The sequence below is a fragment of the Poecilia formosa genome, unplaced genomic scaffold (genome assembly GCF_000485575.1).
Source record: "Poecilia formosa unplaced genomic scaffold, Poecilia_formosa-5.1.2 Scaffold347, whole genome shotgun sequence".
NCBI lineage: Eukaryota > Metazoa > Chordata > Actinopteri > Cyprinodontiformes > Poeciliidae > Poecilia > Poecilia formosa.
The window spans coordinates 318,435-333,991 of record NW_006800286.1 but is presented as its reverse complement, the minus strand read 5'-3'; the positions used below and the strand labels follow the sequence as shown (position 1 = coordinate 333,991).

Below are 15,557 nucleotides of genomic sequence, written 5' to 3'. Positions count from 1 at the left end.
CCTTTATTCTCCATAACAAGCACTGGTATTGCTGTTGAGTTAATTTATGTATTTTTAGCTGCCTTATTTTAACTCAAAGCAAATATTCTGGACACCTGTTGCCATCTAACCTCCAAGCCTCCCAGCAGCATCAGGTGCCACAACCTCCCACCTCTAACAAACCTGGACTCACCTCTCTATTCACTGCCTTAGTGTCTCCATTCCAATCAAACACTTCAACTAATATGTATGTCAATACATTCAGATTTAATATACAATTTTAGTTGCTTTTTGGATTATAGAATTAGTTATTTAAGAATTATACGGTATGAGACTTGGTAGTGGATTATTTTAGCCTGATGGTGACCTCAGCATGCTCTCAACCCTGCAGCCATAACCTCACCACCAAGCATCTCAAATGAGGCTCCAGCCAGAAACCAATCATTTTCTCAGACAACCATCTCACCTGTAAGCATCTCAAATGAGACTTCAACCACCAACCGATCACCTGAGAACATCACTTCACCTCCAATCACTCAGCCAAACACATTTAAAAAATAATAAACCTCAACAAGATCTAAAAGCAGGGACCCAATATACAAATTATTAAAATTTTATTCAAACTTTTGTTTAGTTTTTATTCATGAGTGGTGGTTTGGACAGCAGTATAGTAAGTACTGAGTATCTACATGTTAGTGCAAAGCAGGAAGTGGTGGTTTGCTTAATGAAATAGCAAGTGTGGTTCTGTCATGTTGCCAGGGCAACCAGGTTTGGCAGAGCTGCCTCATCCAGATAAGTCGGCCATCTTCCTCTTTTGGGCTGATAATGCTCTCACGTTGTTTTTAACAAAAATAAAATGATCCTCAAAGAAAGAAATACAAAAATTTATGTGTGATTTGTTTTTAAGTTTCCTTATATTGAGTCCAACTGATATATGATTTCATTACTTAATTTTCTCTTCTTTTTTATATTTCCAGGTCAAACCACTCCAGGTGAGTAGAGATTCATATTTAGCCAAAAATAAAATTATTCAGTCAATTCATTTTTTTATTTCTGAAAGCCTGTTGTTTATTCCTGTTTCATGTTGCGCAAACTTTTTTAGCTTCTCCGTCTTTCAGGCTACAATGTGTTAATTTACATCTAACAAATACCAAAACCTGAACATTTTTCTGAAATGAGCTCATCCTGAACCTGCTTTATATGCAGCACTGAAAATAAGTTTTTATCGTGAAACTGTCTATTCAACATCAGTTATCAGTTGAATAAACAGGTTGCTACAAGAAAGCAGAAATTACAGTAAATCACCCAAGTTAACAACACATTTTTTTAATTATGTTCACATGTTACAGTATCTCCAGATATTTAGTTTAACCATAATTATGGCAAGCATAAATAACTCACTCCTGAGCTCATTTTATTAAATATTGCTTTGATTTGAGAAATACACATTTACATTGTGTCCAATTAACCTGCTCAGCTTTTTAATTTCTTCAATTAAAAGCATTGATTAAGTTTTTTAAAACGTATCTTTATTGAGAACTAGCAAATGTGATACACGTTGTTTCTGTTCAGTTATGTGTGAGATTAAGATTCAATCTATAAGCTTTCAGGGAAAAAAAACTATAAAGTCTCTTCCTATAGTTTTTACAAACAGGTGCTTTTATAGATCATTTATTGGAACTTTAATCTGAAAAAGGTTGGTGTTGGATGAGGGGGCAGGTTTGTCAATACAGGGTAACAAAAAACACATTTTTCTTTCTGATAAGGTTGGATATACAACAGATATAAAGTTATTAGTCGAAGTCCAAGTAAACATGATGCATCCATTGACCTTACTCTTTGAAAATAGATCATATCCCACCAATTTGTCAAAGAATACATTTTAAAACTCTATTTGTCTATAAAGTACTAAATTGTCTTTGTGAGTTGCTTATCAAGTATAAACCATGCAGACTCCTCAGGTTTTCAGAGATCTGCTCACTCTGTGTCTGCAGGACCAGAACTAAAACAGTAGAGGCAACATTTAGTCTCTATGCTCTCTAGATCTAGAAGAAACTCCCTGAAAACCTGAGAAACTGTTGGCTCCTTTAAATCAGGGCTGAAAATTCTTTTGTTCACATCAGCTTCTGATTATAAAATCTGACTAATTAAAATAATAAAACATTTTTATTTTTTATTTTTAACGCAATGCTTTCATGCTTAGTCCATATTTTCTTTTTGTTGTCCGTTTTGTGTTCTGCCAGGCATGTTGGCATGATGACCCACCTTTTATATGAATGATGCTTTATAAATAACCTTGCATCACTCTATATAGATGCTTTAACCCTTTGACCATTAAGTTTCAGGGAGAATAATTAGAAACTTGTTTTTATCCAGATTTAAGATTGAGGTTATGTCATGATACTGACTTCAGGTTTAACTCTTTAATGGAGTATATTAATGTGGACATTGTGTAAGTATTTAAATTCAGCATTTTTTTCACAGTGTACATCCTTTAATGCATTTATCTAGATATAATGATATCTAGATTAAATCTAGATATCATTATATCTAGATATATCATCTAGATGTTAATCAATAAATCAATAAATAAATCTCATTTGTCACCTTTGATCTTTGTATTCACATTTGAGCAAATGTGTTGTAAAGTATAGAGGATGGATAGGATCAGTTTCTTCAGCTACATGTTTGATTATTCTCTGTAATAAGTGCTGGCATTGATGTCGAGTTGATTTTTATATTTTTAGGCACCTCACCTCCACTCACTGGCACAGGTTCTCCTACACCTGTTGCTATCTCACCTCCACGCACTGTGGCAGCACCAACTGCTACAACCTCCTAACCTCCCACCTCTATCAAACCCACACTCACCTCTCTATCCACCACCTTAAATCCTTCAAGTTCTTCAGCCTTGTTTTGATTGAAGAGCTGGTAATGTATTCAGCTTTAGTTTACGGTTTTACGAAAGTTGTTTTACTTTTAAATGATAAAATTTGTTATTTAGTGGATTAATTGGTAATTAATCCACTAAATAACAAATTAATTAGTAATTAATCCACTACTAATTAAAAAAAAATGTAGTGGATTATTTCTCAGCATGCTCTCAAATCTGTAGCTAATAACTCGCCTCCAATCACTCCAAACACCTCAGATGAGACTCAAGCCAGCAGCCAATCACCTCCTAAGACACCCACCTCACCTGCAAGCATCTCAAATGAGAATCCAACCACCAACCAATCATCTTCTCAGACAACCACCTCACCTCCAATCACTCCAAACAAAACCACGGCTGCCACCACAGGTTGGAACTTTAAATCTTTAGTTTGGGACTCTAACAAGTTTAATGATTAGACTTTAGATAACAGACATTAAGTATGAGATTCAAACAACAGAGAGGTAACTGAAAATTTAAGATGCTTTGAGAATTTATTTAAATTATTACTTTTTCCAATGTTTCCCTCTTGTTTTCCAACAGCTGAACCCATTCCAAAATGTGAGTATCAGATTTGAGATTATGAATAGTTGTTTAAAATGTGTTTTTGTGTTTCTGGGTGTTCTTGCCAGGATAAGAAATACATTTTACTTTTTCATTTCTAACAGAGATAAAAAGTCCTTATAAGTTTGGTTTTGTTCAAATTAAAATGTGAAACTGTTGCTTTACAGGTTCTTACAGTGTTGAAGTGATCCCGTTTGGTTTCCAGATAAAGATGACAGATTTTACCCCTGATAACTACACCATATATGTTGCTGAGAAGGAAAGTCCATCTGAAAGAAAAGCCACTGTTTTCTTCTACAATGAAACTTCAACTCATNTGGTACAGTAACTGTCCTCCCTGAACCTCAGACATGATTTGTTGGACTTTTCAGATCTTTGTATTTTATTTTATTCATTCTTATGTTGTATATTCTCCTAGTCAAAAAATGAAGCCAATCACCACTTGGATTTTACGAAATCAAAATCTAAGTAGATTATTCTTTATCCTTGCACAAAAGGCAATATATTATATAAAACATAATTTTCACATCTCTTTGTATTAGACAATGCATGAGAAAATTTTAAATATTGTATCTATTGTCATCTAGAAGAGTGAATGAAAAAGTAAACCAATTTTTACATTTTAATTTGAAAATAGGCTTTATTTTACCATGAAGTTTAAAGATTTTACTGAACAACAAAAGAAGGTCAAGTCATCTGATAATCCAGACTGACTCTGTTCCAAAATGATGAATCGATCATAGTTGGGCCAAATGACAAGTCAACACAAACAGCTGAATGAAGGCGACTTGAAACAATAAGATCTAGAAAAGAGGAAAATAAGTCAGAAACAGTGGAAAATATACTGCATAGTAAAAATGTTGTTGTCCTACATACTGTTTATCTTAAATTTGCACCTTTTGTGAACATGTCAATAAACTTTCATGAAGGAAAATTCAACTTTGACCTTGGTGTAAAGTGATAAATATTTGTACTGCAAACAAGGACAGGAAATGTATCAAAGAATGATGAAAGAAGATATGAAGAAATTGAAGAAAAACGATTCATCAACCTGAAGGAAGAATGTGTACCATCACCAGAGGAGTTAAACCATTCAGGGTTTACAGCTGTGATGTCCAATACATCTACACTGGACAAGGGCCTTTCAGAGAATCAACAGTTCCAGGGAAAACTAAGTCTGGAAGTAAGTAACCAAGAAAATACAGATGTTTAAATAATAATACAATCTACAAACACTATGTGCTTTGAATTAATTTAACATAAACTTGACATGAATTGGTTTGTTTTTAAGTTTCATTGGTCCAGAGGTATAAATATTACCTGTTAGGAAATCCAGCTCTTCTTTAACAATTTCAGTGAGAAATTTAGTTTTTCGATTCAGGGACGCACAGTAAATTCTTCATTGGTTCGAATTTTTAAACGAGTTTTATTGCAATCCAATTGAATTTATAGTTTTGAAAGTCATTATTGTTTGATCAGGTTTTCCATTAATGCAAAACATTTACTCTGACTTCAAAATTCAAAATGGATGAAAATAAAACAAATGTTAACATTGATGGATAATTATTATTATTATTTTTTACAAATCTGGCCATCTAAAATTACAGAATTATTAGATTTAGAGCAACTTTACACGTTCTGTTAATTTTAAATTGCTGTGGACAAAGAAAACTATTAAGTTTATGACCAGAAATTTATTTTTACAACCTTTAACCCTAGAAAGTCACAGCAGCTTTAGCACAATTAATTAAATAAATTCATGTTTATAAATCAAATATGGTTGGTGAACAACAAAAAATAAGATAGTAATTACAGTAGACATTGTGCTCCCAACGATTCTTTATTTCGGACTATTGATAAAAATATTAGCATAACTTTATCTGCATTACAGTAGCATAGTAAGTTAAAGTAAAGCATATATTTTCAATTTGAGTTGCGCTTTTGTAATAAATAGATAAAAACGAAAGATAAAAACATTAAAAACATCGAAGACATCAAAACTCACTCTAATCCTAATTTAGCCATAAGCAACTCTAACCAGGTGGGTTTTAAGTTGAGATTTAAAGACACCCAGTGTTTCAGCTGTTTCACAGTTTTCTGGAAGTTTGTTCCAGATTTGTGGTGCAAAGAAACTGAATGCTGCTTCTCCTCGTTTGGTTCTGGTTCTGGGGATGCAGAGCAGACCAGAACCAGAAGATCTGAGAGGTCTAGACGGTTGGTACAGCAATAACAGATCTTTAATGTATTGTGGTGCTAAACCGTTCAGTGATTTATAAACTAACAACAGTATTTTAAAGTCTATTCTTTGAGCTACATGGAGCCAGTGTAGGGACTTTAAAACTGGTGTTATGTGCTCTATCTTCCTGGTTTTAGTGAGAACGCGAGCAGACTAACGAGATAATTAGTCCAAGTTTGTTGTTTATTGAACGTTCAGAAACTACAGCGGCTGTGATGAGCCACAGCAAAGGTAAACAAAAGTAAAACAACCCCAACAGGTGATCAACTCTATACCACTTGCACCTTTTTACTCTTTGTCTCTTTGTCATTTAAGCACACCCGTTGCAAAGCATGAACAGTTCAGAAACAATATGAAATGGGGAAAAAAGTTATTTATTAACTGATTAAGTCGTGTTTTAGATTGTTCTTGAAAAACTAATCAGTCAAGGCTAATTAGTGAGTGCTCTCACGTCTGCACAGTGAACCCACTGACTTTTTATAGCTGACAGCAGCTTCCCTCTCTTGCAGGTACTGCGTACCCCCGCTAAATCTTTTAGGTACCCCCCTACTTTCACCCCTGGAGCTGCAAATCAAGAAATCATTTAATTTTTTTATTTTATCATGTCAGAACTTTAAATCTTGATATAGGGGCTGTGCTTCCAAAACTCTTTTCTCCAAAACTTTCATGGTTTCTTCAAAACATAAAATAAGTCATCACCTGGATTTAACAAATCAAATAGGTAGGAGCCGTTAGACAAATACGAATCAAAATAATTTACATTTCTCACAAGAAAGCATGAGAAACTCTGTTTGTCATTTAGGCTTCTTCTGGGCTTAATAGTGTATTTATCTTCAGATGAACAAGAAAAATCAAACTCAGATACACACATAAAAAGAGAAGAACCCTAAATGTAATAAATATATGAAATTTCCATAAAGAAGTCAGGATGATGTCACCTTTATAGTGGAAGTTAGTGTATAGTTCATAGGACTTCTTATCCACTCTAATTCCTGTACAACATGTAGAACTGACATGAAGCACCAATAACAAATTAAACAGATATGAACAGTTTTATGACAACAAATGGAAAAATAAATGATTACTTAAAATTACTACCAAAAGTTAATGTGCAATGATGGGAGGAAATTCACATCATGTTTTAACAGATATGTTTGACTAAATGGGGCTTTAATGTCATGTTTTTCTAGAGCACTTTGAGAAGGAACTTCTCTCTTATCAGTTTATCTTACTAAATATAAAAACTGGTCAAATTATAACTTCCTCATCACACCAAGTTGCCAGTTCTATGAACCATGACAGCTGCAGTAATGAAACTTAAAATCATATGCTTCTCAACATACAAAACTAAAACTTGTTTAAAAAAAGTTTAATTACATAAGATGATGTTTACTGCTTCAACTTTAATGTTTTCTAGAATGATTGTAAGTGTTGAACAGAATGAATGAAGCAATATTTATTCCAGATGTGTCTATCATTACTCTGGGTTGGTCCACATGCAACAACTACAACTGAATGCAAACGATTTGATAAAAATATGAAGCTTGACTTGTCCACATTATGGAGAAAATATTGGCTCATGTCTGTTTAAATGACCTTCATCAAGATGCTATCGTGGTTCCTGTAATATAGGCTTCACTTTTGCACTGACAATAGTTGAACCCAATTTAACATTAATGGGGCCAATTAAAGTTTTGTTTTATGTTGTTGGAGTTGTTACTGTTTGACTGTGTTGCCTTTGCTTCATGAAATCAAGTATGCAATTGGAAATCAGTAACATATTGTGGTCAAGGGATTGTATATTAAAAATTATGGCTTCTAAGTTATCGCAATCTACACTGAGAATGTTACAGGCAGTGCTATGTTTGTGAAGGAAGCTAACACCACCATGATTTTTATTCTTTAAGCTGAAGGAAACTGTGGATCAGTGGGTGGTCATCATGCAATCAGAAGGTTGTGGGTTTGATTCCAGTTTACCTCTGTTAAATTAAGGGCAAGGCACTTAACCGCAACGTCCCTACTGATCAGGGTATTGATGTATGATGTGTTAGTGAGTGAATGGATGATTGTAGCTCTATTATGAAGTGTTTTGAGCTGTCAGTGAATATAGAAAAGCTCTATATGAATTCAGTCTCCACGTCTTCCATCATAAAAAGATACGATTTTACTCTGGATTTTTCTCTTCTCAAAACCAAAGATGTCAAATATATTTTTTTCTTTTCTGTAATTTAAATAGAAAACAAGTGTTTTTCTGCAACCTGCTAGATTAGATTAGATGAGAGCGATGAGAAAACAAAAGAGAAAAAACCTTTTGCAGAGCAGGATTGTGGTAAAGTGTCATATAGTCGACAGTGTTCTTACATACAAGTTTGGGTTCATCTTTACATTTTGATTCTAAAACTCGTTAACTTCCTGTTACTATATGAGGAAGTTTCTTCTGCTTTAATATCAAGTCATCACCTTCATTTATACATACAAACACCAAGCCCTGACCATGTCGGGTCTCCACTCTGCCCTTCTCCTCCTCTGCTGTGCTGGGATGATCTACCGAGCTGACAGTAAGTACAACCATTGTAATGTTTGCCAGAGGAGAGGGAGGTTATATTTTTTTTATTAATATGTGCAACTGCTACACAAGCAAAGAGCAGATTTCATAGATTAAAATGTCCAGGCCACCACAGCAAGTCTGAAAAGTTGTACTGATTATGCTAAAATATCTTTGGGAAAGTCTGAAAACAAAAAGCCAAAAAAAGTGACAAATATAGGAAACTTAAGATAAACATGATTCTATAATTGACTTTTATGTTTGATTTTTCAGCTCTTTAAATTCAAAGAAATGTTTTTGTTCCCAGCAGTTTTTGATCAAAGAATCTTCCTAATGAAAATAATGAAACATTCTTTCTTTTTGCTCATGCTTTACCATTTTTTGCCTCACTTTGTGTCCTGTTAACCTCTTTGGACTAACTAGTATATGAACAATGCTGTTAAACAAACCTGCTTTACACTATAGTGATGTAGATGTAGAGGTTTAACCATTACAACATATAGTTTGAGATGAGATAATTAGAAACCTATTTTTAATGAGTTTTTAATCCAGATGCTAGGTTGGTTCATTAATAGTTTCAAGAGTTTTCTTGTTTTCAGTGAATCTGCATCATGATATTAACTTTAAGTTTAACTCCATAACAGCAACGCTGTATATTAATGTGGACATTGTGTAAGTACTTAAATCCAATAATGTTTTTCTAAATGAGCATCTCTTATTTCTTTTATATAGATAGCAGGGTTTGCCCCAGAAAACTTGCTAAGCCTGGTGGTCGGGCTGCTGACATGGTCCACTGTGTTTTTGTATTAAAAGATGTTAAGTAGACAGGAAATGTAAAAATATTACTGGGTAATTATATGTTACTGGAAAACATCGCCAGTGAAATGCTATTTAAACCCACAACTAGTCTTAAAAACAAGTAATCAAAAAATATAATTAAAACGAATATCAAATATTTGCACTTCTGTTTAATCCAAATTAAGTCAGCAGCTCCATCAGGCCCCCAAGGGCTTCAGGGACCCCATAAATGCTAATATTTTAATACAGACCACAGATACATAAATGTAACATTTGTTTATTGACATGATCAATGCTGCTAAATTTGATTTAATGGTTTCAGCAGACATAAATTAAACGATTTAAATTGTTTAACATTTAAATGTATGATTTTAAGGAGCTGGGAAGTTTGCTTTGTAAAAGTTCAAAGAACAACATTCATAGTTAGATTGTTTTGTTACCATAGCAACAATCTGATGCTGTGAGTTTTAATCTTTAAGTTTGAGCTCTGTTTGTTCACAAATACAATTTAGTAAACTGCAATTATAACAGATTGCTTTTTAGGTTGACCATTTAAACTACTCCCCCTCTCTCACATTATATTCAACACAACTGTTAGAGGTGCTGATATTATTAGCAACAAAAGGGGCCCCTAAGTCAAATTCTGCTCCAGGCCTCATAAAGCCTCGGACCGGCCCTGCATGATGAGTTAAACCCGCTGCACTGAGCTGAGACGTGCAATAAACGGGAGATTTAATTCAAAATTCAGTGCTGCTAATGTGGCTTCAGTAGCTCTTTCATTTCGTGTCTCTTGAGTTTTTAAGCGTCACAGAGACTATTCTGGTTGGTCGAGATTATGGGACGAGTTTCTCAGATCTCCGCGCGGTCGCGTGCATTAACTCTGTCTGACAAAGCATTTGATACGGTTTGATGCATCGTGTAATCGGAAAAATAATACTAAAAATAATAAAATAATATAAAATCAGCGTGATGCCTTACAGACAAGAGAGCGCGAAAGCTCCTCACCAGGCTGAACCTGCATGATCAGGTTAGCGCTGGTTTGTTACCACAGACATAAACTTTACAGGGAAGACAGAGCCGGGCGCTGGGCAGCGTGTTGAAATGGAAAAGCCACACAAAGTTCTTTGTTCACAAATATAAATAATTCTCACCACTCGCTCAACGCACCTCTGAAAGCAACTACAAGTTATTCTTGCAGTTCATGTAGAGCTGCGCAACCAGAGCCAAACAGAGTGGGGTTTAAAGTCCTACCCTGATCAAAAACTCTAGAAAAAAAAAAAAAATCATCATTCCTCACAGGGGGTTGATGTAAATATCCATACAGGTCAGCCTGTGTCCAGTTTGAGTGAAAAGTTAAAAGCTGGATTAAGTTAACCACGCTGAGGTTAACTTAATCCAGCCTGGCGGTGGCGCCAGTAGAGCATAGCGGGCCGCCAGGCCTATAATACACTGGGGGAAACCTTGGATAGATTATAAATACTCAAATAACTAAACTTTTTTCACATTTTATCTACTTTTTAAAATATCTTCAAATCCCCCAAGCTTTTCAACCAAAACAACTGGTAACTGGTAAATGAATGATAAAATTAGTTATTTAACAATCATAGAAGGTAAGAAACTTGGCAGTGGACTACTTCAGCCTGATGGTGACCTCTGCATGCTCTCAAACCTGCAGGCACTACCTCATATCCAATCACTCCAAATGATACTCCAACCACCAACCAGTCATCCAATGAGCCAACCACCTCAACCATGGCTACCATCACAGGTTGGAACTTTAAATATTTAATTTGGGACTTTAACAAGTTTTTTAAGATATAGACTTTAGATTACAGACTGTAGGTCTGCCAAGATTCAGTCAACAGAGATCAGGTAACTGTAAATTTAAGACGGTTTGAGAATGTGTTTCAGTTTTTAACTTTTTTCATGTTTCCCTCTTGCAGCTGAACCCAACACAGATCCAAAGTGTGAGTATCAGATTTAAGGTTATGAACACATGTTTATTAAATGTGCTCTTTTTTCTGAGATTGTCTAATAACAAAATAATTGTTTTGTGTTTTAATTTCATTCTAACAGTTGGAGATAAAAACTTGAAGTTTGGTTTTATTTCAGCTCAAATGTAAATCTGTTGCTTTGCAGGTTCCTACAGTGTTGAGAAGATCAAATTTGGTCTAAAGATAAAGATGACAGATTCTACTCCTGGTTACTACACCATATATGTTGCTGAGAATGGAGGTTCATTTGAAACGAAAGGCAATTTTTCCTTCCCCAGTAAAAACTCAAATTATGACATCAAACCTCTGAAGCCGTGCACCGAATATGAGCTAAAAGTCACATTTATCGACTCCAATGGTGCAGAAATACCCTGTAACAAAACTGAAGATAAAACAACAACAACTGGAATGAGTGAGTAAAAGGCTTCATATTTTATCTTTACTTTATTATTGACTGAAATGAGATTCAGTCAATAATGTCACCTTTACCGTAACTGAAAAGTTTAGTGTGGGTATGAACAAAAACATATTAATGACAATTAATATGATTATTAAATTTACAAAGGTGATATTAGTTATATTAAATTGGTACTTTTTTATTCTTCAGATTTTAATAATCCNTGCTTTGCAACAGAAAAGCTAAACGTTTGATTCTGCAGCTCAGACCGGCTCCCCGGTGCTGATGGAATAAAGTGTTTTGCATTAGTTGTGTTTATAAGACAGTTGATGCTCCTGGATATGGCAGGTCTGACTGGAGTTATCTTGCTGATATGGGCTGTAAATGCCCTGGTCCTGGGTAAGTCATATTTAACTGTAATGCAATGACAAAATTTTTTAAAGGATTCGGACAAAATGATTAATTTTCTCTTCTTTTTTATATTTCCAGGTCAAATCACTCCAGGTGAGTAGAGATTCATATTTAGCCAAAAATAAAATTATTCATTCAATTCATGTTTTTATTTCTGAAAGCCTGTTTTTTTCATGTTTCATGTTGCGCAAACTTTTTTAGCTTCTCCGTCTTTCAGGCAACAGTGTGTTCATTTACATCTAACAAATACCAAAACCTGAACATTTTTCTGAAATGAGCTCATCCTGAACCTCCTTTATATGCAGCACTGAAAATAAGTTTTTATCTTGAAAACATATTTTGCTGCTTCCTTGTTGAACAAACAAGAAAGCAGAAATTACAGTAAATCACCCAAGTTAACAACACATTTTTTAAAATTATGTTCACTTATTACAGTATCTCCAGATATTTAGTTTAACCATAATTATGACAAGCATAAATAACTCACTCCTGAGCTCATTTTATTAAATATTGCTTTGATTTGAGAAATACACATTTATATTGTGTCCAATTAACCTGCTCAGCTTTTTAATTTCTTCAATTAAAAGCATTGATTAAGTTTTTTAAAACGTCTTTTTTATTGAGAACTGCTGAAGCAAATGTGATACACGTTGTTTTTGTTCAGTTATGTGTGAGATTAAGATTCAATCCCTCTTGCTTTTAAACAGCTAAACCCCCGACAGATCCAAAGTGTGAGTATCAGATTTGAGGTTATGAACAATTGTTTAAAACTGTGCTTTTGTTCTGGGTGTTCTTGCCAGGATAAGAAATACATTTTACTTTTTCATTCCTGACAGTTAGAGATAAAAAAAAGTCCTTATAAATTTGGTTTTGTTCAAATTAAAAATGTGAAACTGTTGCTTTACAGGTTCTTACAGTGTAAAACTGATCCAGTTTGGTTTCCAGATAAAGATGACAGATTTTACCGCTGATAACTACACCATATATGTTGCTGAGAAGGAAAGACCATCTGAAAGAAAAGCCACTGTTTTCTTCTACAATGAAACTTCAACTCATAATATCAGCCATCTGAAGCCGTGCACTGAATATGAGCTAAGAGTCACATTTATTGACTCCAATGTTACAAAAATATTCTGTAACACAACTGAAAATAAAACTGTTACCACAATATCAACAAAAACAACAACTGGAATGAGTGAGTGAAATTCTTCATATTTCATTTTTACTTTTTTTTTACTGAAATAAAATTTTGTGTAGAACTGTGATGAATATTTTTTATGTGTTTCAGCTGAAAGAGACATTAAAAGCATCTCCTGCCCTTCTGGATATTTCTGTTACCAAAGTGGTTGGAACATCAGATCTTTACTAAAAGAAAACAACAAGGTTTCAGATGTGCAGTTCATCAATGGATCGTATCGTATCAAACCTGCTTATGAGAGCATTTGCTCAGAATTAGTTTTGGAGTTTCCACAAGAAAAATGCACGAACATCACCTTTACCAAAACTGAAAATGTTCCTTTTGGTATGTACAAAAGCATATTAATTTTAAAATCACATTAAAATCACATTAATTTGGTATTTTTTCTCCTTCAGACTTCATTGATCCAAACGATGTAATTCAGCCTAAACCCACTGAACTTCCTGCAAAGATAGAACCAGAATTACCTCCAAACTGTCAGAATCTCAGTGTTGAGTATAAATGTTCAGGTAAATAAAATTATAGNGCAGCTTTTGATCAAAGAATCTTCCCAATGAAAAATAATGAAACATTTCTTTCTCTTTTCCAATGCTTTCATGCTTATGCTTTACCATTTTTGCCTCTTTTTGTGTCCTGTTAACCTCTTTGGACTGACTTGTATATGAATGATGCTGTTAAAATAAACCTGCTTTACTCTATAGTGATGTAGAGGTTTAACCATGACAACATTTAGCTTGTAATTAGATAGTTTGAAACGTGTTTTTAATGAGTTTTTAATCCAGATGTTCAGTTGGTTCATTAACAGTTTCAAGAGTTTTCTTGTTTTCAGTGAATCTACATCATGACATTAACTTTAGGTTTAAAACCATAACAGTAACACTGTGTATTAATGTGGACATTGTGTAAGTATTTAAATGCAATAGATTTGTTCTCAATAAACATTGCTTAATTTTTTATATAGATAGATTCTAATTCTAATTCAACCAACAACCAGTCATCCAAATCAGCCAACCACTTCACCTCAGCCAAACACAACCATGGCTGCCACCACAGGCTGGAACTTTAAATATTTAATTTGGGACTTTAACAAGTTTTTAAGGATTAGACTTTAGATTACAGACTGTAGGTCTGCCAAGATTCAGTCAACAGAGATCAGGTAACTGTAATTTTAAGACGGTTTGAGAATGTGTTTCAGTTTTTAACTTTTTTCATGTCTCCTCTTGTTTTGTTTTTTGTTTGTTTTGTTTTTTTCAGCTGAACCCAGCACAAATCAAAAGTGTGAGTACCAAATTTGAAGTTATGAACACATGTTTATTAAAGGTGCTCTTTTTTCTGAGATTGTCTAATAACAAAATAATTGTTTTGTGTTTTCATTTCATTCTAACAGTTGGAGATAAAAACTTGAAGTTTGGTTTTATTTGAGCTCAAATGTAAATCTGTTGCTTTGCAGGTTCCTACAGTGTTGAGAAGATCAAATTTGGTCTGAAGATAAAGATGACAGATTCTACTCCTGGTTACTACACCATATATGTTGCTGAGAATGGAGGTTCATTTGAAAGGAAAGGCAATTTTTCCTTCCCCAGTAAAAACTCAAATTATGACATCAAACCTCTGAAGCCGTGCACCGAATATGAGCTAAAAGTCACATTTATCGACTCCAATGGTACAGAAATACCCTGTAACAAAACTGAAGATAAAACAACAACAACTGGAATGAGTGAGTAAAAGGCTTCATATTTTATCTTTACTTTATTACTGACTGAAATGAGATTCAGTGTAGAACTGAGACAAATATTGTTTCTGTGTTTCAGCTGAACAAGAAATTAAAAACAACATTTCCTGCTCTCCTGGATATTTCTGTTACCAAAGTGATTGGAACATCAGCTCTTTATTATCAGAAAACAACAAGGTTTCAATTGAAGACTTCAACAATGGATCGTATCGTTTCAAACATGCTTATGACGAAATGTGTTCAGATTTAGTTTTGGAGTTTCCTCCAGAAAACTGCTCAAATGTCACCTTTACCGTGTCTGAAAACTTCACTGTTGGTAGGAACAAAAACATATTAATAATAATTAATATGATTATCAAATCTGTGGATATAATACTAGTTACATTAAATTGTTTTTTCTTTTTTCATTCTTTAGATTTTATTGATCCAAATGACATAAAACAGACTGGACCTACTAAACTTCCTGCAGAGATAAACCCAGAGTTACCTTCAAGCTGTAAAGATCTCAGTGTTGAGTATAAATGTTCAGGTGAGTAAAAACTACAGCTGTGAAAAACAATTAAAATATTTAAATATTTAGAGGAGAAAACTACAGATTCTGCCTTAACAATACATGATAGATATTTTCCAAAATGTTTTAACACTTTTTCTTTGTAAATTGTGTCAAAATGTAAAGAATAAAGCAGCTCATTGGTGTTAATATATAGACATCAGTCACTGCAGAAATGACTAAATGTTTGTGTCTCTTCAGGAATCAACAATGACTCTGTT

General features: G+C 33.9%; 1 protein-coding gene across 1 annotated transcript in view; it reads left to right on the top strand.

The window, feature by feature from the left end:
* Positions 1-15,557, top strand: part of LOC103153366 (uncharacterized) — a 39,225-nt gene that overhangs the window by 21,621 nt on the left and 2,047 nt on the right. The window contains exons 2-8 of the mRNA XM_016661874.1: positions 957-971; positions 3,131-3,280; positions 10,998-11,021; positions 11,194-11,460; positions 13,145-13,378; positions 13,450-13,563; positions 15,538-15,554. Coding sequence (XP_016517360.1) covers positions 957-971; positions 3,131-3,280; positions 10,998-11,021; positions 11,194-11,460; positions 13,145-13,378; positions 13,450-13,563; positions 15,538-15,554 — 821 coding nt within the window. The remainder of the gene's footprint in view (positions 1-956; positions 972-3,130; positions 3,281-10,997; positions 11,022-11,193; positions 11,461-13,144; positions 13,379-13,449; positions 13,564-15,537; positions 15,555-15,557) is intronic.